The 26,794-nt window shown below is 41.6% G+C and overlaps 1 protein-coding gene across 1 annotated transcript in view; it reads right to left on the bottom strand.

Moving 5' to 3' along the window:
• LOC126319790 (aquaporin-11) overlaps nt 1-23,784 on the bottom strand; it is a 259,549-nt gene extending 235,765 nt beyond the window's left edge. The window contains exon 1 of the mRNA XM_049993521.1: nt 23,529-23,784. Coding sequence (XP_049849478.1) covers nt 23,529-23,638 — 110 coding nt within the window. The 5' untranslated portion in view covers nt 23,639-23,784. The remainder of the gene's footprint in view (nt 1-23,528) is intronic.
• Between the last annotated feature and the right edge of the window lie 3,010 nt (nt 23,785-26,794).

The following is a 26,794-nucleotide window of genomic DNA, read 5'->3' as shown; positions in this document are numbered from 1 at the left end:
GTCCCTAGATCTCGTCACTATTTACACGTACAATTTCGAGTGGTAAACACACCACTAGGAATCCTCCTCCATATCGATCTCTTTCCACAATGTTTGAGTCCCGAAACCATGTTTCCTGTTCCCTCCAGATGCGAATCCATCGGGAATCACTCTTCAGACTAAATAAGGACTCATCTGTGAAACCAACGTTGGCCCTCAGTTCGACAGTCCAGGTGGCTTGTTGATGCCTCCACTCTAAACGTTCCCATTACTGAAGACGTTTTAGAGGTAGACATCAGCAGGCCGATCTACCGAAGTCTTCTGCACACAGTTTTCCTTTATACTACGCGTCCAGTGGATGATGCGAGCTCACATGCCAGTTACCGTGCAGTACTAAGGCCGTACTGTCGTGACCTTACAGCCAGATACCGGTCCTGTGTTCCGAAGTCACACGTGGTCGGCGCTGCCATGGTCTTCGGGACACAGTTTCTGTCTCTATGAACTGTCGCCACATCCGAGAAACAATAGGACTATTCACATCGGGCCACATCAGTTTGCGAATGTCCCGCTTCCTTTCTTTATACCACTCTCCATCGCAGAGGGTCTGGTAGGCATGTTCTCTGTGTTGTACTGCACCGTCTGTGACTATGTACACAGCGATTGTAGATGTGGGACTACACGGCATACACTACTTCGTTTCATGGGTGTCCTGAAATTATTACTGGCATGGTTGTCCATTGACCAGAATGCCATCTTCCGTGCAGAACACGATCGTGCGGACATCTGGTTGACAGTTTGTACGATTATATCGTGAATTGGACACTGGACGGAGATACAGCGATTTGTTGCTTTGATTTTGGGCAGTAGTGTATGCCTGTAATGATACGAAAATTCTATTGTAGGCGCCGTCCTGTGGACGTCTGCCACTCAGCATTCTCAGAGAGCTTCTGTTTCGGGTGGGATAATAGCAGTGGATGCAGTAGCATTTTGAAGCTTTGGGGTGGTCCGTGAGGCATACTTACGTGTGTCAAATGGTAGCCAACTAAGCGCAAAAGATAGGTGTCCACTTCTGAGTCAGTATGTAGTGTACAGCACCTATTCAAGGTGAAATTCGTTACAAATAATCCATCTGAATTCGCCAAGAACCGTGATGTTCATAATTACAACGCTAGAGGCAAAAATGACCTATCCGTTATTGAAGCTGTCAGTTGCTCAAAAAGAAGTACATTACTCAGCAACAGAAATCTTTGATAATTGCCCAACAACATAAAATGTGTGGCATGTAGCAGATCAAGTTTTAAATCTAGCTTAAAATCATTTCTTTTGGACAACTCCTTCTACTCCTTGGACGAGTTTCTGTTTCAGAAATGTTAAAATTCCCAACTAACAATGGGACTGACATTCAGAAAAGAAAAGTATGTTTACTTTCATATACATAGTCATTATTATTATTATTACTATTATTATTATTATTATTATTATTATTATTATTCTTGATTGTTATAATTATTTTTATTGTTATAATTATCATTGTACTACTGTTATAATATCTATTTTTTTCTTTAACATCAGTACTTAACATCAGTACAGTCTTTAACATCATGTCCTTAATGTTATGTAGAAACTGTAACTCGTTCAATCTGAGTATGCCTGGTTAGGTGTAAGAGAGGGCCTGAAGGCCCTAATCTTGCCAGGTAAAATAAATGCATAAATAAATAAATAGAAACAAGAAAATATATCTCTAAATGTAGTTGCTTGTGTAGAACTGAAAATTTCAATAATATTAATATTATCACTATTCACGTGTATGTATATATTTTGAAATCTGACTTGTTCCACACCATATCGATAAAATAATCGGGAAAACGATGTACAGAACGTGACATAACTACAGAATTACATTGTCATACACGATTCAGTAAAATTATCATGATTGTCTCCCAAGTGGCAGCGTACGAGGGGCGTTCACTAAGTAACACAACACTTTTTTTTCTGAAAGCCTGTTGATTTTGTTCATTCCATCATATTATCCCCTATTTTTTCTGCTGGATCCTGTTTTTCAACATAATCTCCGTTTGGCATGACAGTGTTACGCCACCTTACTGAGAGCGCCCACATAGGCGCACGATACCTCTCTACCGGTCGACTCCGAAGCCAAAGGCTTACTACATCAATAAAATCCCCATAACATACATACTGTTCCTCTCGGAGTACATCCTTCATTGGGCCAAACAGATGGAAGTCGGAAGTTGAAAGATTCGGCCAGTACGGTAGATGAGGAAGAACCGTCCAATGAAGTTTTGTGAGCTCCTCTCGGGTGCACAGATATGTGTAAAGTGTCGCGTTGTCGTGGAGAAGAAGTTCGTTTGCATTTTTGTGGCGACGAACATGCTGAAGTAGTTTCTTCAGTTTCCTGAGGGTAGCACAATACACTTCAGAGTCGATCGTTGCAGCATGGGGGAGGACATCAAACAGAATAACCCCTTCTGAGTCCCCAAAGATCATCGACATGACTTTACCGGCTGACGGTGCAGCTTTGAACTTTTTCTTCGGAGAGAAGGTGGTGTACCGCCACTCTATGAATTGCCTTTTTGTTTCCTGTTCGAAGCGATGAACCCAAGTTTCATCGCCTGTGACAATGTCACAGTCAGTTCTGCGATATGTTGAATCGCGTAGAACCAGTGGCAACGGAACTGATACCGAACGTTGGGGTAGGCACTGATCTGTGCACGATGAAGGAAACGTTGAAAGGATGAGAGCTGCTATCACAAACAGCCCAAAGAAATTTGCACAGAGGTTGTCACAAGAAACTGGTGTCAATAGAGAAACGGAAAGCAACAACCTGAGAAAATATCTGAACATGTTTCCATATGAACTTCAGGTATCCCACAAGTTACAGCCATATGACTTTTAAAGTCATTTGTCGCTATGTAACTCTGTGAGTGGATTTAAGTTAGGCAATCACAATTTTGGAGAGAGGATCATAATGACTGATGATGCACACATCCGTTTATCGTCTTACACGAATAGAATATGAGATTATGGACTTATGGACTAGGCAAACCCGGCATAGGTTCATCAACGTCCAGCTTACTGTATGGTGTGCAATATAAAGAGCACAGATAATACGCTTACATTTTTTTTTTTGGAAACGTCAATTGTGTTACAGCAACTGTTAATGGCGGTACTTACAGACAAATACTTAGAGAATTTTTTAATCCATTGCTACAGCTTCGTGCATGCATGTCTCCAACTTCAGGGATATGTTCTTTGAGCAAGACGGTTGAACAAGCCACCTACGACTTGAAACAAGGAAATTATTGCGACACACATTTCCCAGCCGTATGATTTCGAGCTTTGATGACACTGAATAGCCTTCTAGGTCTCAGACTCAACTGCTCCAGGTTTTTTGGAGTTGTGTAAAGTCTAAAGTATGTTTCAATAAACTAAACAACTTACAGGAACGTAAAGCAGCCGTAAGAAATAGAACTCAATTGATATGAAATGTAATACTTGCAAAGTGTTAGTCCGCAGTCAGGATTTCATAATATTAAAAGGACGATATTTAAAATATATAATTTTCAGAAAATAGGCTATGTTTGGTATTTCCTGTATTTTCGTGAGTCTTACTACTTAGTTTTTTCAATTTTTTAGCTGAAAGAATAACACACGTACAATTACACTAAATATAAATTTTGATTATTAATTAATTTTTCTACTGTATATGCGGCTACCGTTCACCCTGCCTACACTTACACTGAGCTAAAAAAAGTCATGGGATACCTCCTAACATTGTGTCTGACCTCCTTCTGCATGGCGTAGTGCAGCAACTCATCGAGTCGTTGACAGTTCCCTGCAGAAATATTGAGCAGTGTTGCCTCTAAAGCCGTACATAATTGCAGAAGTATTGCCAGACCAGGATTTTGTACACGAACAAACCTCTCGATTATGTCCCATACGTGTTCTATGTGATTCACCTCGGACGATCTGGGTGGTCAAATCATTCTCTAAAATTGTCCAGAATATTCTTCAAATCAATCGCGAACAATTCTGGCCTTGTCACATGGCGCATTATCACCCATAAAAATTCCATCGTTATTTGGGAATATGAAATCCATGAATGGCTGAAAGCCGAACATAACCATTTCCAGTCAATAATCGGTATAGTTGGACCAGAGGACCAAATCCATTGCATGTAAACATAGCCCAAACCACTATTGAGCCACCAGTATGTTGCACAATGCTTTTTTGACAACCTGGGTCCATGGCTACAAGAGATCTGCACTACGCTCGAGAGCAGCTCTTCCCAACTGAAATCGGTACTCATGTGACCAGGCCACAGTTTTCCAGTCGTCTAGGGTGCAACCGATATGGTCACGAGCCCAGGAGAGGCGCTGCAGGCCGTGTCGTGCTGTTAGCAAAGGTATTCGAGTCGGTCGTCTGCTGCCACAGCCCATTAACGGCACATTTCGTCGCGCTGTCCTAACGGGAACGTTTGTCATGGGTCCCAAATCGATTTCTGTGGTTATTTCACCCAGTGCTCCTTGTGTGTTAGCACTGAGAACTCCGCCGCGGAGGATTAGCTGAACTCTACGCAGACGCCATTGCACTCGGTCGTTAAGTGAAGGCCGTTACCCTCTGCGTTGTCCGCGGTGATAGGTAATGTCTCAAATACGGTATTCTCGGCACATCCTTGACACTGTGGACCCCGGAATATTGAATTCCAAACGATTTCCGAAATGGAAATCCTCAGGCGTCTAGTTCCAACTACCACTCCGCGTCTGTTAACTCCCGTCATGCCGCTTTTTACAGGAATGTGTAGTGACCTCCTGCGATGCTCTTGCTTTCTCGGAGTTTTTTTCTGTCTGAACGATATTCTTCGCGATGCGCTGGTTGGCGAGCGCCCCCTTGATATGCGAGGCCCGACGCTCTGTGGAAGGAGGATTACGGAGCGTCGCTGCACAGGGCATCGCAGGGGATCCATTGGCACGTCGTGTACTGCTGTGTAGCACTGTTGGTGAGCGGAACTGGAGTGTGGCTGCAGTGAGCAGTAAATAAGGGCTCTGTGGAGTAGTAGTTCCCCTTTCGTGCTGTGAAGAGACCCTCGAAGTTTGGCCTGGCTTGCACATGTACGCCAACTCTCTGGATTAATTTTCAAATGGCGAGCTTTTTGTCTTGTGGGTCAGTTTCTAAACTGTGATTGCCCCGTGTGGCCACTCTGTTTGTTAGAAGAGTGTTCTTCTAAATCTCGAATTTGTATCTTATCTGAATGAATTGCTAGTCTCACGATCTGTCAGCGAATTCCTCGCCTGCGAGCTAAATATTAGCTTTCAACTTGGATTTTGTTGTGCCACTGTCCGCTTGTGGGATGTTGTTACTTGTTGAAAATTTTGTGCGTATTCTTAGTAGTTAAAACAGTGCATAGGTTTTTGTTCTTTACAAAATCAAAATCCTGAGTGACTCTTCATATTACCCTTTACGAATGTTAACTTGATTCAAGGTGTCTCAACGGCAGAATTGACATCAACTGTAGCTGCAAAACCGAATTTAAGAAACTTTGATCCGAACCTTACCTCCATTTGTTTTGTGCCTTGACGATCCTGTATTTTACCTTTATGGTGATTTGTTTAAGAGAAATGTATATTAACGTTGGTTTTGCGTGTATCATAGAAGCTGCTGTGGTGTAGAGCCCATGCTGTTTGTTGTTTCCTGTCGAGTCTGATGCACGAAATTCAGACTCGCGGCCGCTGTTAAACGCCCACCGGCAATAGTGATCAAATTTGTGTTTACTCTTTTCAGGCTACTGCAGTAAGTAATGATCACCCGATATTTGTTTTTATACTTTTCTCAGTAAGCTTCAGAGGCTTTGGTTTTAAATCAGGTTGCTCAATGTGCTCAACTGTGATAGAGACTTTTGCTATTAAGACAATTTAAGTAGAATAGTTTGAAATCTTCTAGCTTGCTATATACTATGTTACCGTATTGACATTCGTAAGGAACTATCAAGTTGTGTGGGTCAGAATTCGTTCATTCAACTTACATCAGTAGTTAAGGTTTTTTTTTTTGTAATTTTGGATTTAATTCAGTGCAGCAGTAATACAGTTTTCATTAAAGGTTTGGGCCGTTAGGTTGTTTATCTTGCACACCCTCAAGAATTGTTTGAATTGTTTGCTTATATGGATGGTAATTTAAAAAAAATTGTTTTATTTAATTCTGTAGCCATGAGTATTCCAGCGGTTACTTATGATAGTATTATTCTGTAACTGGGCTGTTACCAGTGTTTTTTGTCAAATATTTTTTTACTGTATCCTGAAATTGCGGCTCAGCATTCCACACGACGCTGGCAGCCCTGTGTCCTGCTCTCTACCTTATCAAGAAAAAACCTGAGTACAGATGACAGTTCCGCCACTGCAGTCATTTTATACCCTGTGTACGCAATACTATACTACTGCCATCCTTAAATCAGCATATCGATCTGCCATGACTTTTGTCAGCTCAGTGTATAGCAGTAGCTTGTAGTTCACGGACCCTGTGATGATTACAGTCCCTCCATTCCCTAGGAAAAAGCTGCTCAATTCCGCCTTCTGCAGTCTTCAACATACTCATCTGTTCCTTCCTTCCACAGCATCTCTGTTATTTTTCGAACTTTCCTTGGTCGCTTACTGAGGGTGTCGCACAAAGCACAAAAAGCTGTCTCCGCTTGGCGCGTAGACTACCGAGAGCAGTAGGCCGTTGCTGGGGGCGTTGGCTCCGCTTTGCTGCCTCGCTCCTCCTGCTGCTACTGCTGCTGTTGCTGCTACACCTGTGTTATACGGTCTGTACCGAGCATCAGTTCGAAAACAGAAGAGACACAAGAAAGTAACTAACGCTTAAACATTCCGTTAAAGTTCGTTATTGAGACGATCGTTTTCCACAATACTACTTACTGCTACAATTACGCATTAGTTCTCACAAGCAGAAATCGACGGCATTGTTAACTACCTTAACTACTTCCCTCGCTTCACTTTGTTTCCTAACAAATTTGTTTCAATGGGTCTTTGTAACATCCACAATGGATCTGCAATTGCTAGATAGCACTGTCTGAAGCAAACAATCCCGGCAGCGAAATGCGAAACGACTGCCTCCTGGAATTGTCTCAGCAATGCTACATAGCGATTTGTTGTTGTTATATCTGTAACGTTGGTAGCGGCCGAACAGGAAAATGGAAACTCGAAGTACTACTACCAACCTCTACCGATTTAGATGTGGTGACCCACTGACCATAAGAAGATCGACCAACAGAATCCTGCTACAGTTTCCACAAAACCTGGTCAAAATGGCTCTCCACCACGTCTTCCGGTGTACTGCTGGACCACTATTTCGATACATCCTCAACGGACCACATTTACTGGTTTCTAATTTGGACATAACTGACAATGAAACTTCTGCGGTTTTACGTCAGGAGCAAAACATGAGAAAAAAGGTTGGGAAACAATTCAGGTTTGGCTCTACAGAAGGATGGTGAAAATTAAACATTGTGAGATGATTAAAATGAAGAGCGAATACGAAGGACAAATGAGGTTCGAAGTACTTGTGAGGCCTTGCCTAAAGAAGAGCCAGATAAAAGTTGAATTTGTGGAAATACCTGGGATAATAAACACTGTACAAATCGGTGAAGGGCAGAAATTTGGAGGAGGATCAAATACTACAATATATAAAACAATGCAAGCGTACTATCATCAGTTCTTTATTCTACTTTATTATAAAATTGCAGTCTTAACTCAAAGGGGAACGCCTGCTTTAGATATTTAACCCCTTAAAGCCATAGCGTGCTAATAATGTTGTTCTCCACAATTGTTACGTGATATACGTAATTGAAATCAAAGACTTTTATCGTTAGGAGTTTTTTATTGACATTTTAGTTCATGTGCAACACTGTTGTTATTGCATCCATTCTGTTCCTTTAATTCCGATTCTGTAACCACACTACGGGTGCCCATAAGTTTCCTTCGTGTTAAATGTTTTAAAACCGGCCGCGGTGTGAGCGGTTCAAGGCGCTTCAGTCCGGAACCGCGCGACTGCTACGGTCGGAGGTTCGTATCCTGTCTCAGGTATGGATGTGTGTGATGTCCTTAGGTTAGTTAGGTTTAAGTAGTTCTAAGTTCTAGGGGACTGGTGACCTCAGATGTTACGTCCCGTAGTGCTCAGAGCCATTTGAACCATAAATGTTTAAAAATAAAGTTACTGACCTCTAAATTCTAATTTTACTGTATTTCAGCTTATTAATTCCTATATTAATGCAGTACAGCTTTCTGATCGTGCTGGTGTCTCCCTATTACTGTAACTGCACTTTAATTAAGCTCAGTGTGCGCAGTTTACATCCACTAGGTACCCTGACCTGAATCTTCATCACAACACTTATCTGCAATCAACACCGAATAAATTCGGCGATCTTAGTGTTCATTCAGTATCTACACAGTTGCATATAAGACCAATCCCACCGATACACACAACGCAACTACCTCACTGCTCAACTGTCCCTTAAAGTACTGCGTTATCTAGATGCTCTTGACAATACTGAAACCCAGAACGACATGCAAACTACGTAATAAATATCTATGAAAATGTCGCTATATCAAATGAGCTCACACGGCCACGGGTATAGAGTAGAAAGATGTAATATTCATACAACACGTTGTTGATGTTAGTGTAGTAAGTAAGCTGATACGAAAAGAGCAGGAGAGGATAGGAAACTAAGGTGGCCAACATTAAACCTGTTCTAAGGAAGATGAAAAAATGAAATAAAAAAGTGAATCCGATGTTTGCTTTTTTCACATCATTCATAATACCCACCATCTCAATTCTGTGACATGAAATTCTACTTAACACATAAGCTTTAACTCCTGGGTACGTAATAGCTTTCCCACAGACGCTTCTTCTAATCGCTTCCTTCCATTTCCGGTTGTGTACATTAATGATTTCCTTCATGTTACTCAGATATTTGCTATCATAACCACTGCCTTCACTGGTTGATAATCCTATAGCATCAATTTCTTATCAGTTGGAAAAGCCTTCATTGCCTTCGACAAGCATTCCATATTTTTGAGTTATTAGCTTCACCACATTTACGAATGTTTAAGGTATCTCTGAGATAAATATACTAGTTTCCAAAAGTTGAGGACAATCAGAGAAAATAAGAAAATGAAAAGAGAAAATGGGAGTGGTCACTGTAAACTGAATGAACATTGGTATGTTCTCAGAAATCGAAATTACGTTATCCGTATGTAAGAAACTACTTCCTGCTTCCAATAAGTAAGTTATTCAAAGACAAATCAGTGCATCAGATCTGTGATGTCGCAACCATGTTTTCACTAGTGTTGTCAGCAAAGTGTTGTCTCATGCTAAAGTTTGCAACATAATGCCGCAAAGATGCCAACGGGACTGTGTTGGGCGGAGTAAACTCCTCGCACGCTTTGGAACTGATCCAATGCACACGCAGTCTCAGGAGCATTGCGTGTTCCTCGGCGTTACATTTTAAGGCTCTGGCGGCAGTTTTGACTCACAGCAAACGTTCGTCGCGGGCAAGTACCTCCACAAGAGTGCCTGCCCTTAATTTCATGACGGAAACCAACAACGTCTGCAAGACAATTATCTGCAGTACTTAACGTCACCTCTGCAATTAACGTATCCTAACAGATTGTCTACCAGAGGCTGGAAGCAGATGTTCTGTGCACAGGTGTTCTGCACAGCGTATTCTCCTGACACCAGTATAAACACGAGTACGTTGAGAGGTACGAAGGACATTTCGTAAATAATGCTCACGTTGGTATTGCTGTGGATTCTTTGGTGAAACAAGAGTGAAAATTACGTCAGGTGTTATTGGGAGCCTGACGAAGAAGCTCGTGTCTTTTTTTCTGCTCTATACCCTAAAAAAAATTGGCGAGAGGTGGACATGGTCCCTGCAGGGATTCTCGGGTACTGAGATTGTTGAAGACCAGAGGTCGTACATTAAAATCGAAACTTTACGCGGCAAAAACCTGACAGGAATCCAAATTAAGTGAAGTCTGTGAAGAGTTTACAGTGGATCTTTGTACAGTTTAACTTTGGGTTAATCGTTTTCGTTGTGGCCGTATGGCATAATCCAAGACCCGGAAGGCCAAAAAAGTCAATAGATGAACGGAGAGTGAAACTTGTGGTAGATGCTCCTGGAGAACTCTCTGAAGCCACGTGAATTCCCCCAACATCAATATTCTTTATTTTGACAACTGCTTTGAAGAGGGGAAAATTTCACCGAGTTGGGTCCCATACTGTTTAGCTGCTGAAGAGAAGCAGAAACGCCTGGACATTGCAACCTTGCTCAAACAACGATTCGACCGCGAAGGTCAAGGACTCTTGTGTCGCGTTGTTGCTATTGATGAAACGTGGATTAGACACTTTGAACCGGAGTTGGAATCAGAGTCAAATGGCTGGAGAGCTTCAGATTCTCCACATCCAAAAAATGTCGACACAATTAATCAAAACTCAAACAAATGATGATTTTTGCTTTTGATCATCAAGGAATCATCATGACAGATAGTCACATGTGGGGCACGTGTCACAGCTGTGTATTATTCGAACTTCGTGCAAGGCCCGCAGAGAAAAATGTACAAAACCCGACATCAGTTGCTCGAGGCTGGGCACGCATTCTTCACAACAATGCTTTCCCGCAATCGGCAGTGTTGTAGCCTAAATACTGCGCGAATACGGATGGGAAGTGTTGCCGCATCCTCCATACAACCCGAACATGAATCCACCAGATTTCAACTTGTTCCCGTAATTCGAAAAATCCTATGCTTGGACATCGTTATCTTTCTCTGGACGAGATTTCTACCACCGTTACCTGAGCCATTCGACAGATGAGCAGAAGTGATGTTATGGGTGTCATAATGGAGCTTCCGACACGTTCAGGGAAACGATATTAAAGGACTGAAAAGTGATACTGAAAAACAATCAGAAAAGCAAAAAAATAAACGTGTATACAAAAAATATTAATGTGCATTATTTATGAAATGTCCCTTGTAATGCAGCAACTTAGAGTGAATGTAGGGAGATGGATTTGGCAGATGAATTCTGTTTCACTTTAGTGTATTAAATTCACTGCACATTTGTCTGGAGAGATGGTCTACTTGTACAAGGAGATGAAGTTCGTGGCAAGATCTTAGTTCGACGGTGGCGAAGTCCTGACACGAACATTAATCACGATGGACGTACGGAGCTACACGTATTTTATTTTTATTCATTTACACGTCAAGTTCCGTAGGACCAAATTGAGGAGCAAATATCCAAGGTCATGGAACGAGTCAGTACATGAAATTAAAACATAAAAGTAATAACAGATAAAAATAAAATGTTTATGAACCAGAAAAAAGTCAATCCATAATTTTAAGTAATCGCAATCAACAATACAACAAGAATAAACTTTATTTTTCAAGAAACTCCTTGACAGAATAAAAGGAGTGACTCATGAGAAAACTCTTCAGTTTCGATTTGAAAGCGTGTGGAATACTGCTAAGATTTCTTAATTCGAATGGTAGATTATTGAAAATGGGTGCAGCAGTATACTGCACACCTTTCTGCACAAGAGTTAAGAAAGTCCGAACCAAATGCACATTTGATTTCTGCCGAGTATTAACTGAGTGAAAGCTGATTATTCTTGGGAATAAGCTAATATTGTTAACAAGAAATGACGGTAAGGAATATATGTACTGAGAGGCCAATGTGAAAATACCCAGACTCGTGAACAGGAGTCGGCAAGGGGTTCGTGAAATTACACCACTAATTGCCAGAACCACCCGTTTCTGAGCCAAAAATATCCTTTTAGAATGGGAAGAGTTAACACAAAATATAACACCATACCAGATAAGCGAATGAAAATAAGCAAAGTAGACAAATTTTCGTATCGAAAGATCACTCACTTCAGAATAGTAAAAATGGCAACATTAAGTCTTTGAACAAGACCCTGAACGTGGGCTTTCGATGACAGCTCATTGTCTATCTGAACTCCTAGAAATTTGAACTGTTCAGTTTCACTAATCATATGCCCATTCTGTGACATTAAAACGTCAGGTTTTGTTGGATTGTATGTTAGAAACTGTAAAAACTGAGTCTTACTGTGATTTAGCGTTACTTTATTTTCTACAAGCCATGAACTTAGGTCATGAATTGCATTATTTGAAACCGAGCCAGTTTTGCACCCAACATCCTTTACTATCAAGCTAGTGTCATCACCGAACAGAAATATTTTAGAGCTACCCATAACACTAGAGGGCGCATCATTTATATAAATAAGGAACAGAAGTGGCCCCTACACTGATCCCTGGGGCACCCCCACCTGACTGTACCCCACTCAGACCCTACATCACAGCCATTCTCAACCCTGTGAATAATGGCTTTTTGCTATCTGTTCCTGAAGTAAGAGGTGAACCAATTGTGAGCTACTCCCCGTATTCCGTAATGGTCCTACTTCTGGAGCAATATTTTGCGATCGACACAATCTATGGCCTTGGTTAAATAAACAAAATATGCCTAGCGTTCGAAACATTTTGTTTAACCCATCTAGTACCTCACAGAGAAAAGAGAAAATATTATTTTCAGTTGTTAAATGACTTCTAAAGCCGAACTGTGCATTTGATATCAAATCGTGTGATATAAAATGATCAATTATCCTTACACACACAGTCTTTTCAATAACTTTTGCAAACACTGATGGCATAGAAATAGGCCTAAAATTGTCATTATCCCTTTCTCCCTCTTTATAAAGCGGATTTACTACTGAATACTTTAATCGTTCAGGAAACTGACCATACCTAAAGGAAAAATTACAAATATGGCTAAATACAGGGCTAACATGTGCAGCACAGTACTTTAATATTCTGCTAGGCACTCCATCATAACCATGAGAGTCCTTAGTCTTCAGTGATTTAATTATTTACTCAATTTCCCTCTTATCTGTATCACAGAGGAGTATTTCAGTCAACAATCTCGGAAAGCCGTTTGTCAAGAGAATTGTATGATTCCCAGTAGAAACTAAATTTTTATTTAATTCACCAGCAATGTTCAGAAAATGATTGCTAAATACTGTACATATATCTGATTTATCAGTAACATAAATCTTTTTACTACGAACTGACTTTATATCGTCGACCTTTTGCTGCTGACAACACACTTCCTTCACAATTGACCAAATGGTTTTTAATTTTATCCTGTGAATTAGGTATTATATTTGCATACCACATACTCTTTGTCCTGCTAATGACATTTTTAAGCACTTTACGGTACTGTTTGTAATAGGCGTCTGTAGCTTGATTGTGACTACTTATAACATTTTGATATAATTCCCACTTTGTTCTACATGATATCCTTATCCCACTAGTCAGCCCACCCACGCTACCTCCCCGTTTAGAACGTTAAAATGGAAAGCACCTCTCAAATAGCATGAGAATTGTGTTAAGGAAAGCATTGTATTTATCATCTATGTTATTGGCACTATAAACATCCTGCCACTCTTGTTCCTTGACAAGGTTTAAAAAAACTCTCTATTGCTGTTGGATTAACTTTCCTACATAGTTTGTAATTAAATTTGACATTTGTTTGAGTCCTAAAGCCTTTTAGTGTTAAAATTTGTGCATCATGGTCTGAAAGGCCATTCAACTTTTTACTAACAGAATGCCTATCTAGTAATGAAGAATGAATAAAAATATTGTCTATGGCTGTGCTAATGCTCCCCTGAACCCTAGTTGGAAAAAACACAGTCTGCATCAGATCATATGAATTTATAAGATCTATCAACTTCCTTTTTCTTGCATCATCATATACAAAATTTATATTGAAGTCACCACATGTAGCTAATTTCCGGTACTTCTTATAAAGTGAATCAAGAACCCTCTCTAGCTTGAGCAGAAATTCTTTGAAGTCAGGGTTAGGGTCTCTATAAAGAACAACAACTAGTAATTTAGTTTCACTAAATTCAACTACCCCTGCACAATATTCCAATATCTGTTTAGTGCAGTGAGATGATACGTCTATGTACTCAAATGGGATACTGTTTTTTTACCTACATAGATACTTCCCCACCCCGCAAAGAACTCCTTGAAAAGCAGCCAGCTAATCTGTATCCCGGTAAAGGAAGCCTCTCAATTGTCAAATTATTTAAGTGGTGCTCTGATATATCAATAATTCAGAGTCAACATCTATAAGCAGTTGCCGGTCGCGGTGGCCTAACGGTTCTAGGCGCTGCAGTCCGGAACCGCGCGACTGCTACGGTCGCAGGTTCGAATCCTGCCTAGGGCATGTATGTGTGTGATGTCGTTAGGTTCGTTAGGTTTAAGTAGTTCTAAGTTCTAGGGCACTGATGACCTCAGATGTTAAGTCCCATAGTGTTCAGAGCCATTTGAGCCATCTATAAGCAGTTCACTAACTTTATCTCTAATACCTATTATATTTTGATGAAATATGTTAATTCCTTCTCTACTCGGGAACATGACGTCCTCTGAAGGTGAGCCCTTAGTTAGAGGGACTTCCTTTAAGCAAGTATGCTTATCAGCTGACTTCAGTCTAAAAATGGTGCAGCTCTAATACCAACTACCACAGGAATTTTTTTCGTTAGCGGTACGAGGTATACTTCTAACAAAGATATGTACTATAAATATGGGCCTATTTTTTCATTTGTAGCATTAGTGTAGACATGTTTTCATAAATAACTTCCGTATAATGCTACTATGATGATTCGTCGAAAGCGAACATACCTAATGCATGGACTGTTTGATTCGTCTGTGGATGTAAATTTTAGATCTCGTGTAGGAGGGTAATTATAAACCGGCTGCCGCAACAAACACTGTTCCTTATTTCTGTGCAGCTGTTTTTCTGGAACGAGAACGACTGTCAATAGACCCGATATAAAATAAGCTACTAATGATTTTATAGTTGAGGTAGTGATGCAGTTTAAAAACATCACAGCTCAATTGTCCTATCTGTTTCAGTGTTTTCGTTCTTTTAGATGGAAGAAATGTGGAATGGATGAGCTGTATCATTTTCATATGATATATACTATACATCGAATGTGCTGTACATTGATTCCCGAATTATGTACCTGAATATGAAGGTTTCTGGCTTCCAAATCTATTGCAATTAAAGAAAGATAAAAATAGAACTGTTTGTATATAGAAACAAAACGTCAATGAATGGTATTTATTTTCTACCTTGAAACGGATGCCAAGTCGCTACCAAGCATGTACAGAAACCAGGAGCAACTGACGATGTCCTATATTAACTCTTTGGCTCTTGTTTTGTCACTGTTCTCTCTCTCTCTCTCTCTCTCTCTTTTTTAATGCGACTCTCTGTTTCATAAATTTTGTAACTACATTTTACAGACATTGCCAAGGAGCATTAGGATTTTGTGATTAAGCGTTATCTAGTGTCACTTGAAATCAAACGTCTGCGGCTTCCACAGTGTCAAATTACCATTATGTTGTTCATTCTCACTATCAGAAAATCCTAACTCTCTATCTGCCATTCTTGTGGTCACTAGTTTCTTTTCTCCATGATTCTTATCTTGGAGCCTCAGAGGTCCTTCAATGTACACAGCTCCCCGTCTTTCTAATTCTTTTCTATCCAGCGATCCGAACAATACATTTAATTATGTGAAAACAACAACGTGCTCCTAGTTTGTCTAACAACAGGACCACAATCAGTGAATAATAGCAGTTAGTACCTCTTACTCATACTCAAGACTTGTACATGTCCAATAGTTGTCGAATTAATTAGTAACTCCACGTTGCGATGTCTGGACTCTTGTATTCACAACTATGGGGGTCCGACATTATTACACGTACATTTTGTGACCATGTAGCGCAATAAACAAACTGTCCTTCAAAGTTGAAAGTGTAATAAATAATAGCGTGGTACAATAGTCAGAAACATCTGTATCGTCAGGTTTAGTTTTAGTATCGAAATTCTCCTCGTTGCTCTACTCAGCTAGTCTCTCTAATCATTTGTGCATAGTCGTGTGGGAACTTTTGTCCTTTTATAATAAAAAAAAAATATGGAGAGAGAAAATCCACCGCCGCGCCGGCGAGGTCAGTAGCACAAGTAGCTGTTGGTAGTGTCCGGCATGTCACGCCTGTCCTGGTAGCGACATATGAATAATGCAAAGTTATTTCCTCAATAGTTAATGGAATGACTATCATCAGGGTTTAATTTCGGTGTATTCCATTCTCACGTGAAAGCTGTTACTATTGCCATCGCTTCTTACTTGCCGTTTTTAAGACAGAGGTTCTTCATGGAACAGCTTCCACGAAGCTGATCTTTGTTTATTGTAGAAATTGCGGAAACACGTGATGCGACAGCAACGTCTCACTGTAATTAGTGTACCGTCGCAGTAGTACATTACAGAGAGTACATAGCCGACGTGAGCAACAGTGAAAGAGTATTGTACTCAAGGCAGAGTGAGAGCAAGCAAGAGAACAACTTGATATGTCATGTGAAGGAAGTCAGTTCTTCCAGAAGTGAACTAGTGACTCATGATAATACTAATTGCGGGAAAAGAGACTTGCATAGTATGCTTCAACTTCCTAACTGAATATCATATACCTTAATGTCCTCCTAAGTATCATGTATTATCCAGTTCACGTGGTGACAAACTGGCGATAAAACGTTCTCAAGGTGATCGTTTGGATAGCTGGTAGAATGACAACAGCAAATGGATAATACGTTGGTTTGAAGCAGACTAGTCAATTAAAAGACTTCTTTGTTAACATTGGAAGTACGATTTGAAGCACTAACGTAACGTTTGAGCTTTATTTATTATCGTGAACTAAAGGACACTTTTGTTTCTCTCAAAAAACCTGTTGTCACAAACAAGTATGTTGTAGTGTAAAATCAGAGTAAATGTTTGTTGTCAGTCAGTCAGTAGGTTAGAGTGTAAAATCAGAGTAAATGTTTGTTCTCAATATTTGGGCAAAAAGTAATTTTTTTTAATGTTTATGTTAAGAAGGAGAGAAAGGGGAGGGCTGGAAAGGCAAATAAGAGACTAAATGTTGCGGGGAAAGGACGTGTAACTTAATAACCGTAAGTGGACGTTGGCAATGTTTCGAATGAACAAGAGGGAAAAAATGTCAACTATTTAAAAATTCAAATACCTCAAGTAACAAATTTGTGGGCTACTGACTTTTGTCCAATGTGGATATCTGTACTTGAAGAAGCAGTTACAAAATTTACTACTGCCTACTGTTTCCAGTACATTTGTTAGCAAATCATTTGTTAACGTGTACAGAACAGACTTTTTAATTGGGTATTGTGTACTCCTCTAGCAAATTGTTGTATCCGAGAAAGATCGTCCGCTAACTTTGGAATCGGAGGACATAGCTAGAGTGTTATCGAGTTTTCTGATGTCTCTATATGACTGAAAAATAGCGCAGCTCATAAATTTTCGTCTTATAAAGTGTCTGCGTTGAGGCAAGCAGCCATCCTGTGCACATCTGAAGTGTGCAGTAACTTGGGGAACGTGAAACATGATGATTGAAGAAGTCATTAAAATAGGCGGAGGATTTAGAATTTATTACATTTTCAATTTCGAAGGACCAATGTTTATTGCGCTACGTGGCCACAACATAACATCATAATCTACCAGCTGCCACCGTCAAATAAAATCATCATGAAATCCATACCTTATTCAATATATTTAAAAAAATGCTTTAACAACTCACTAGAACCGGTGCTGTCTCCTGATCTGTATTTCAAGTCGACCGATCCACTGCGAAAGAGGAGTGTAGGTAGGGCATAATAACGTCTGCATCGATTGATATAAGAGAGAGATCCCAAACGGCCTGTACGATACAGCGTATCGTCACTAGAGCATCACCTGAAAGTGCACTGTGCCCAAGCGACAATTGCAGCGAGTTGCCCAGCTAGACGAGTTCGAGAGCGGCCGCATCGTGGGGCTGTGGGAGCGCCATGCGGTGGTATGGGCACCATTATTGCCCGCTCTTGGCGGCAATGAATACAGGCAGCAAGCATGTACAACGTGTAGAATCCGAGTGTCCGATATGCACCACAAGGTGGGAGAACCCATAGATTGTTAGCCACGCGCGAACAGATCCAGCGGCAACGATAGGGCCCATGGAGCGCGTCGTTCTGCCTTCTATGCTACATCCCGTTAAGTGCTAGTATTATTGGCAGACTGTTGCATGAAGCAAGACTTGCTGGGAACCGATCGTTACTACGCCTGACACTCACACCACAGCAGCATCGCTCCCTACTCGCCTGGTGTCGACAACGACCGACATCAGGCGCTGTAGGCTGGCAGCGAGTCAGCTTTAGTGACGAGTCCTGCTTCTGATTTGGTGGCGACGGCTACCGTCCATGCCTCAAGAGACAGTAGAGACCGCCACGAAGAGCGGTTTGTGGTCCCACCACACGTTCCGTCAGCCTTGCATGGCGGTATAGGAAACGACATTCTATGGTGCTCGTCCACCGTTAGTATTCCTAACGGACTCTGTCACAACAGTACGGTGCAACCAGTGGCTCTGCCGTTCGTGAACTCTCTTAATCACGCCCTATTTCAGCAGGACAATGCTCTTTCTCATACTGCTGCCCCCTTCCGTGCCCGCCTAGATGTGGATACCCTGCCACGGCCAGCCACATCTCCCGATCTCTCCCCGACAGAGAACGTGTGGGGTGCCATGGAGCGTGCCATCACGACCCCAAATCCTACACACCTGTCTGTTGGAACTGTGCGCTCAGGTGCACGCGGTATGGGATGGATTACGACAGGACTGTATCCGAGACCTGTACAACTCCCTGCTGCGGTATCTGGACACTTATATCCACAATTATGGGGGTCCGACATTATAACATGTACATTTTGTGGCCATGTAGCGCAATAAACACTGGTCCTTCAAAGTTGAAAGTGTAATAAATCCCATATGTGTAGTACCATCTACCCGCCTGCCAACAATAATTGCAACTGGCCTTGTCTTTCTAGGCGCAGCTCTGTTTATGACGATGATTGTAATATCACCTGCCCTCTTAGCTGAGTGTTGCCGGCACGGTAGCTCAGCGTGTTCGGTGAGAGGGTTAGCTGCTCTCAGTAATGAAAGAGAACTGAGTTAATATTTCAACGACGACCTTAAACAAGTGTCACAGGATGTCCGCCCGAACAAATACAACGATCAATTACAGACACAATGAGATTAAGGAAAACGAGAAGTGTCAGCGCGTATGACTGTCATGCAGCAGCCCCGCCCCCCTCACTATTCTATTCAAATTTCAGAACCACACTCAGCAAGAAGTACCAACCCAATACTTCGCTGCAGTCGCAATCACATCGAACAGCAAAGAAAGCAAGGCAGTTTATACTAGAGCTCCTGTACGCTGAATTGTTTGATGCATGTGTGTTTTCGGAGATTTTTTTCCGCTCGCAGAATGGATGTTGTATTGTCTTCATTATCGTTTGATCACCATTGACACGCAAGTTGCCCAGTCTGGCGTCAACTGAAAAGACTTGCAACTCAGCGGGCAGACTTCCACATGTGGGGACGCCCGGCCACGAACGCCATATGACCGTTTTATTTCAGTGTAATATCACTATGAGCGCTTTCTTAACCAGTTAATTGTTATACCGTTTGTCAAGAGATGAAAACAGAACAGTGGAGTAAGAACTGACGTCATATAATGCAGACAGAAAATTATTCCTAGATCACTGAACAGTGGAACGAGTGTAGTCTACTGGAGTGTAGATAATCTTTGCTGTCTCGGAAGGAGCAACATGGAAGTATTATGACAGCTATATGCAAACTGAATGGCCTTATCATAAAACAGGTTAACTGCTGCCAAATGAGACAGAGAAAAGCTAAATATCTCATTATCGTAACCAATTCAAGATTTGGAATGGCACCATGTGAATGCTCATTGTCAGGATACGGAACAAAGCTGGTAAAAGTGCAATGAAGCAGGTTTAGATTTAATAGCGTTTCTCTAAACACTAAAATAATATAGTGAGTATGTTTGAAACTTTCGTGTATATGAATTACCGTGTACAGGCTGCTGAAACCACTACAGAGTAGAACGAAAGCGTGTCGTCTTCCAGTCGCTTTATAGCAACGGAAGGCATGAAACATTAGCGTAATGCTCGAGTATGGATAGCTGCAATTTATGAAGCTTGCTACATGGTTGGATAAACTTATTCACAGCCTCATTGACGTCATTTTATAAAAAGAGTCCGCACTGAGCAGCGCTATAAAAGTCTTCTTAACCGTTATTTTCATTCTTGCAGCTGACTTCTACATTATTTTCATTTGTAAATACAAACAGAACCACTGCAGATATTCGCCAACATTGGCTGAAACGTCATATATGTTTTGTATGAAATGACACTGAAACCGTCTAGAATCACGAAGTGCAGTTATATAGAACAGCATGGAACTCGCATAGTCCTAACACAGCTCACGCCTCACAATTCCATCAGCAGACATTCTTACATTAGTACTACACGAAGCCACGCTACTTGTGCGCGTAAAATAACCTTAACATTACAGCATAACAGTTGTCTCTCTTGACTGACTAAAACAAAGTGTATTTCTGTTCGCAGACGTTTACATCATATGCTGCCCTCCTCCACTCCCTTCTCCCCCTGCCCCTCCCACTCCCTCCCCCCCCCCCCGATCTCCACCCCCATTCAAATTTCAGAACCACACTCAGCAAGAAGTATACCAACCCAATACTTCACTGCAATGACGTCGAGCAGCAAAGAAATCCGGGCAGTTTACACAAGAGCTACTGTACGCTGAATTGTTTGATCCATGCGTGTTTTCATCCGAATGGACGTATGATGGTAAAACAGCGAATGTATCAAATCTTATTCTCCTGAGAAAATCATTACAGCCTTCACTTTCTCAAGTTCAATGAAAGTTTTATAGGATTTTTTTGGCATCTGAGGTTCCATAGGCATGCATAAATTAGAAACAGTAAAGACGAAAAGGGGAGGGGGGCGCAAAATATTGAACGAATTACTTCGACAGACGGCTGGTCTCTGCCAGGGATGGATTGATCTGTGGGTTGTTTTTAGTTTTTTATATCTTTATGTACAACACATGTAAAACGTGTATCAATGTATTTAACTCAGAAGAACATAATGACCCACGCTGACGACATATTGAACACGTAAATTCTAAAAGTTCATTACGGTAAATAGGAAGACTAACAAGAGGGTTCGGAGAAGCTCATAAACAAATCAAGCAATAACAATATTTTTTGAGTACTTCTACTGAATTGAAAGGGATGTAATCGATTACAGAACTTGATAAGAGCAGCATTTCACTTACAAAAATGTAATTACGCCGAATACAGGTTTTGCCCATTGTACGTTACATTTTTTAATTTGTAGAAGGTCGTAGACGTTCTTCAATATAAAATGTTCGAAACTACGAAAAGAACCTTCAAAACTCATCATTGGTTACGATTGTCATTAAGTTTGGATTGGAGGAATCATTATAAAGAAGACTAACATTCCACGTTACATAAATCTCTTGGATAACAGTTCAGTTTCAGCCTTGGTGTGTGCCACGTGATTCCCTCGTGTCAAAATCTACCAAATCATATCATTTATTCTTTTCTTCTCTGATGGGCCAGATGAAAGGATGTTCGTATGATCCTTCTAACGTAATGTGAACATATCTCGTAACCAATCATTACAATCACAACTGTTTTTGAGCGAACGCGTCACATATCGCGCATTATATTTGTCCAAGATTTTATGTATAAGCTATAGCTATACGCTATGAATATACACACGTCAACCCACAATTATTTTAAGTCTAAGTTTAAGAGAATGGCACACGAACCAGCCGCTATCTAAAATAAAACGTTGGCCCTCAAATTAGAGCCAAGCTAGCTAGCATTCTTGACGGAAATATAACGCTACTAAAACACTTGAATATAAAGTAATTTATAAAAGATATACGACTAGGTTGGCGAGGAAATTCAATCGCGAAGTATAACTTGAAAATGGATAGGAGAGAATTCTCGTAAAAGTGATAACGAAACCTCTGCTTTGAATCTTATTAGGCTTCTGCTATGTCATCTAAACTGCTTAAAATTATGTGCAGTTCGTACCTGTCAGTTATTTGAAACACCAATGTTTAAACCTCATAAAGTATATGATTATTCATGTACCATAAACGCTACTTCTAAATTGCAGTTTGTGAAAGTTTCCAGGATATTGGAACCACTGACGAATATTTTATTACATAAAAGATGAAACGGGTACGAGGACGAAGCAGTTCATTACAGCAAGTTCATAGACATAGAATACAGGCAATAAAGTATTTGTACAGCAGCTACGGATGCTGGGTCTGCACAAGTGAAGAAACGTATCTTACTGTCTCACTACTACTCTTTTTTGTGTGTCTGTCTAAGGTTGGCCATTACATCTTGTACTGAAGACGGATGTTCACATTTGTGGACGCCCGTAAGTTGTTCCGTTTGTAGTGAGTAACGAATCGTGGGGTGTAGTTTATGGACAATATTTTCAGTTAAATTATAGATTGTTTCTAAACAAACATATAGAAACTTTTCGAAAACCTCTAGTAAGGAAGGGGACTCCCGTTTTGCCCACGAAGATGCAGTATTTTCTTTTACACTGCACCAGCATAAAACTTCCTGGCAGATTAAAACTGTGTGCCGGACCGAGACTAGAACTCGGGACGCGGTACTGGCAGGCGTAAAGCTGTGAGGAGGGGGCGTGAGTCCTGCTTGGGTAGCTCAGTTGGTAGACCACTTGCCCGTTCGAGTCTCGGTCCGGCACACAGTTTTAATCTGCCAGGAAGTTTCATATCAGCGCACACTCCGCTGCAGAATGAAAATCTCATTCTGCACCAGCATAGTTTTGACAAAGTTTCATAATGCAGAAAATAAGCGAAATAATATTCTTGGTAAAATTTGCTTTGGAGCTTGTGCCAAAAACGTTGGGAAATGTCACAGAAAGTCAGGACATCAAGGGAAAGGTATATTCTACCTCTATACTCGATGATTACTTCGCAGAGCATCGAGCATACGCATCTGCATAAGCGTACACCACGCTCATGTTATTACACCTCACAAAATTTGAATTTTGAGTACATAATCACTCGCTCTCTAAACTGCCGACTTGTTTGTATCAAAATATTGTCAAACACGCAACACCATTCACGAAATGAAACCGCTGTTATAGAAGTCATCCAGCGTGTAGTGCTTTGCTCTGAGCACGAGTAACCAGCACCGACGAAGGCACACTGCGGTGGAATCGGAGCTGCCGTTTTTATCGTCGGATTTTGTAATACGAGCACGTGTCCCCCGGTAGCGAGGCGACAGTAAGCGATGGTATTAGCGGCTGTCGTGTGGCCTGGTGCCTGCTGGCCGCCCTCTCATCGACGTGGGAGGGGATCGCGGCGAGCGGCGCCAGCGCTTTGTATTACAGGGGGGCCCGGCGCACCGAGGCCAAAAAACGTATCGCCGCGACCTCCCAGCCCGGTGCAGCTGCCGCGGTGCGCGCAACTCACCCATACTGCTTGTTGATGGTGACGAAGGCGTAGGGTTTCATGGCGAGGCCGCGGCGAGCACTGGTGCCTAGCGGCACTCTGGCGAGCGCTCGCGTTATTTTGGGCGCCATCCGGGGGCGTGCTGATCCGTGCCGAGCTCTGGCCGCTGCTCCTCGCCTCTCCTCTCCTCTCCCGGACCGAACCGATCCGGCCCACTCCGAGACGCGCCGGGCAGTGCGCGCCGCCCGCCGCCGGCGCCGACGACGCCGACGTCGCGGGCGACGGCGCACGAGCGCCGCCGGTCGGGGCTCGAACCCTCCCGGCACCTCCTCTGGGCTGGGGCGCCACCACAGGGCCGCCTCGGAGCTGAGGGCACTCGGCGGCCAGCTGCGCTACAGTGGACGCGAGGTGTCACGTACCCACTAGCGCTGGGGACCTCCTTCGCACCAATGCAAATGAACTTTGAAAGATACTCAGTGCATTCTTCTACCATACAGCGACATTCAACTAATGACGTTTCTCCATTTCCTTAAGCGAACCTGGAAGACGATAACAGCTTCTTCTTCGTTTCTTTCTTGTCAAATATTACAGATCTACGGAAACAAGACTGCCTGGAAGCTACAAAATGCATTTTGTCCGAATTTTCATAGCCAAACGAAATGTCCAAAATCATAAATATGGGGTATCAAATTGACCAGCCTGAGGCAAGTTTTGTTACATAATTGAAAATAATTAGAGTCCATGAACCATGGACATTGCCGTTGGTGGGAAGGCTCAGAGATACAGATGGCTGTACCATAGGTGCAACCACAACGGAGGGGTATCTGTTGAGGCGCCAGCCAAACGTGTGGTTCCTGAAGAGGGGCAGCAGTTTTTTCAGTAGTTGCAGCGGCAACAGTCTGGATGATTGACTGATCTGGCCTTGTAATACTAACCAAAACGGCCTTGCTGTGCTGGTACCGCGAACGGCTGAAAGCAAGGGGAAACTACAGCCGTAATTTTTCCCGAGGGCATGCAGATTTACTGTATGGTTAAATGATGATGGCGTCCTCTTAGGTAAAATATTCCGGAGGTAAAATAGTCCCCCATTCGGATTTCCGAACGGGGACTACACAAGGGGACGTCGTTATCAGGAGAAAGAAAACTGGCGTTTTACGGATCTGAGCGTGGAATGTCAGATCCCTTAATCGGGCAGGTAGGTTAGAAAATTTAAAAAGCGAAATGGATAGGTTAAAGTTACATATTGTGGGAATTAGTGAAGTTCGGTGGCAGGAGGAACAAGACTTTTGGTCTGGTGAATACAAGGTTATAAATACAAAATCAGCTAGGGGTAATGCAGGAATAGGTTTAATAATGAATAAAAAAATAGTAGTGCAGGTAAGCAGCATAGTGAACACATTATTGTGGCCAAGATAGACACGAAGCCCATGCCTACTACAGTAGTGCAAGTTTACATGCCAACTAGCTCTGCAGATGACGAAGAAATTGATGAACTGTATGATGAGACAAAAGAAATTATTCAGGTAGTGCAGGGAGACGAAAATTTAATAGTCCCTGGAATTCGAGATTAGGAAAAGGGAGAGGAGGAAACATAGTAGGAGAATATGGATTGGGCGTAAGAAATGAAAGAGGAAGCCGTCTGGTAGAATTAAGCACAGAGCATAACTTAATCATAGCTAACACTTGATTGAAGAATCATAAAAGAAGGTTGTATACATGGAAGAATCCTGGAGATACTAGAAGGTATCAGATAGATTATATAATGGTAAGACACAGATTTAGGAACCAGGTTTTAAAATGTAAGACATTTCCAGCGGCAGATGTGTTTTCTGACCACAATAATATTGGTTATGAACTGTAGATTGAAACTGAAGAAACTGCAAAAAGGTGTGAATTTAAGGAGATGGGACCTGGATAAAATGACTACACCAGAGGTTGTACAGAGTTTGAGGGAGAGTATAAGGGAACAATTGACAGGAATGGGGGAAAGAAATACAGCAGAAAAAAATGGGTAGTTTTGAGGGATGAAGTAGTGAAGGCAGCAGAGGATCAAGTAGGTGAAAAGACGAGGGCTGGTAGAAATCCTTGGGTAAACGAATAAATATTGAATTTAATTGATGAAAGTATAAAATATAAAAATGCAGTAAATGAAGCAGGCAAAAAGGAATACAAACGCCTCAAAAATGAGATCGACAGGAAGTGAAAAATGGCTAAGCAGGGGTGTTGAATAGAATTGGGAAGAGGAATTCGTGGCACAACTTGACTAGAAGAAGGGATCGGTTGCTAGGACATGTTCTGAGGCATCAAGGGATCACCAATTTAGTATTGGAGAGCACTGTAGAGGGAGACCAAGAGATGAATACACTAAGCAGATTCAGAAGGATGTAGGTTGCAGTAGGCACTGGGAGATGAAGAAGCTTGCACAGGATAGAGTAGCATGGAGAGCTGCATCAAACCAGTCTCAGGACTGAAGACCACAACAACAACAATCAGGCTAGGTAAAAAAAACTTTACTAGCGGTTTCACGGAAAACTGAAATATTTCACGAACAGCTCCTATTAGCTACGTAAATGAAGTGTCAAAAATTTAATCTCTTCAAAGCCTACTTATTTACTCGCAAAAAGGCACATTGGTGCTGAAATGGTGAAATTGCTTTTTTCATGTTGAAAAAGTAAAATAAATATCAAAGTCAACTTGCATCATAAATTGAGACCATTGATTTCTCTTCATGTGCATACTCTTGATTATACAGACATAGTAATAATAATAATAATAATAATAATAATAATAATACTCGTACTTGGCTGGAGTACAAAAGTAAGACAGTGTGCCGTAATCCACCCATTACACAAAAAGGGACATACCGCATAATACACAGAGGTGACGAAAGTCATGGGATACAAACTAACATCGTGTCTAATTTTTGCCCGGCGTAGTGCAGCAACAAGACGTATCATGGACTCAATGAGTCGCTGAAAGTCCCTGTAGACAATTTGAGCCTTGCTTCCTCTACAGCCATCCATTATTGAGAAAGTGTTGCCGGCACAGTATGTTGTGCATGAACTGACCTCTTGACTGTATCCCATAAATGTTCGATGTTGGGCGATCTGGGTGGCCAAACCATTCGATCGAATTTTCCAGAATGTTCCTCCAACCAATCGCGTCCAATTGTGGACCGGTGACACGACATCATATTTTAAGATCATGAAGTCCATGAATGGCTGCAGATGGTCTCCAATACCTGAACATAACCATTTCCAGTCATTTATCGGTGCAGTTTGACCTGA

This window comes from Schistocerca gregaria, chromosome 2 (genome assembly GCF_023897955.1).
Source record: "Schistocerca gregaria isolate iqSchGreg1 chromosome 2, iqSchGreg1.2, whole genome shotgun sequence".
NCBI lineage: Eukaryota > Metazoa > Arthropoda > Insecta > Orthoptera > Acrididae > Schistocerca > Schistocerca gregaria.
Note: the sequence above shows the minus strand (reverse complement) of the source record. Positions and strands in the feature narration are given on the sequence as shown.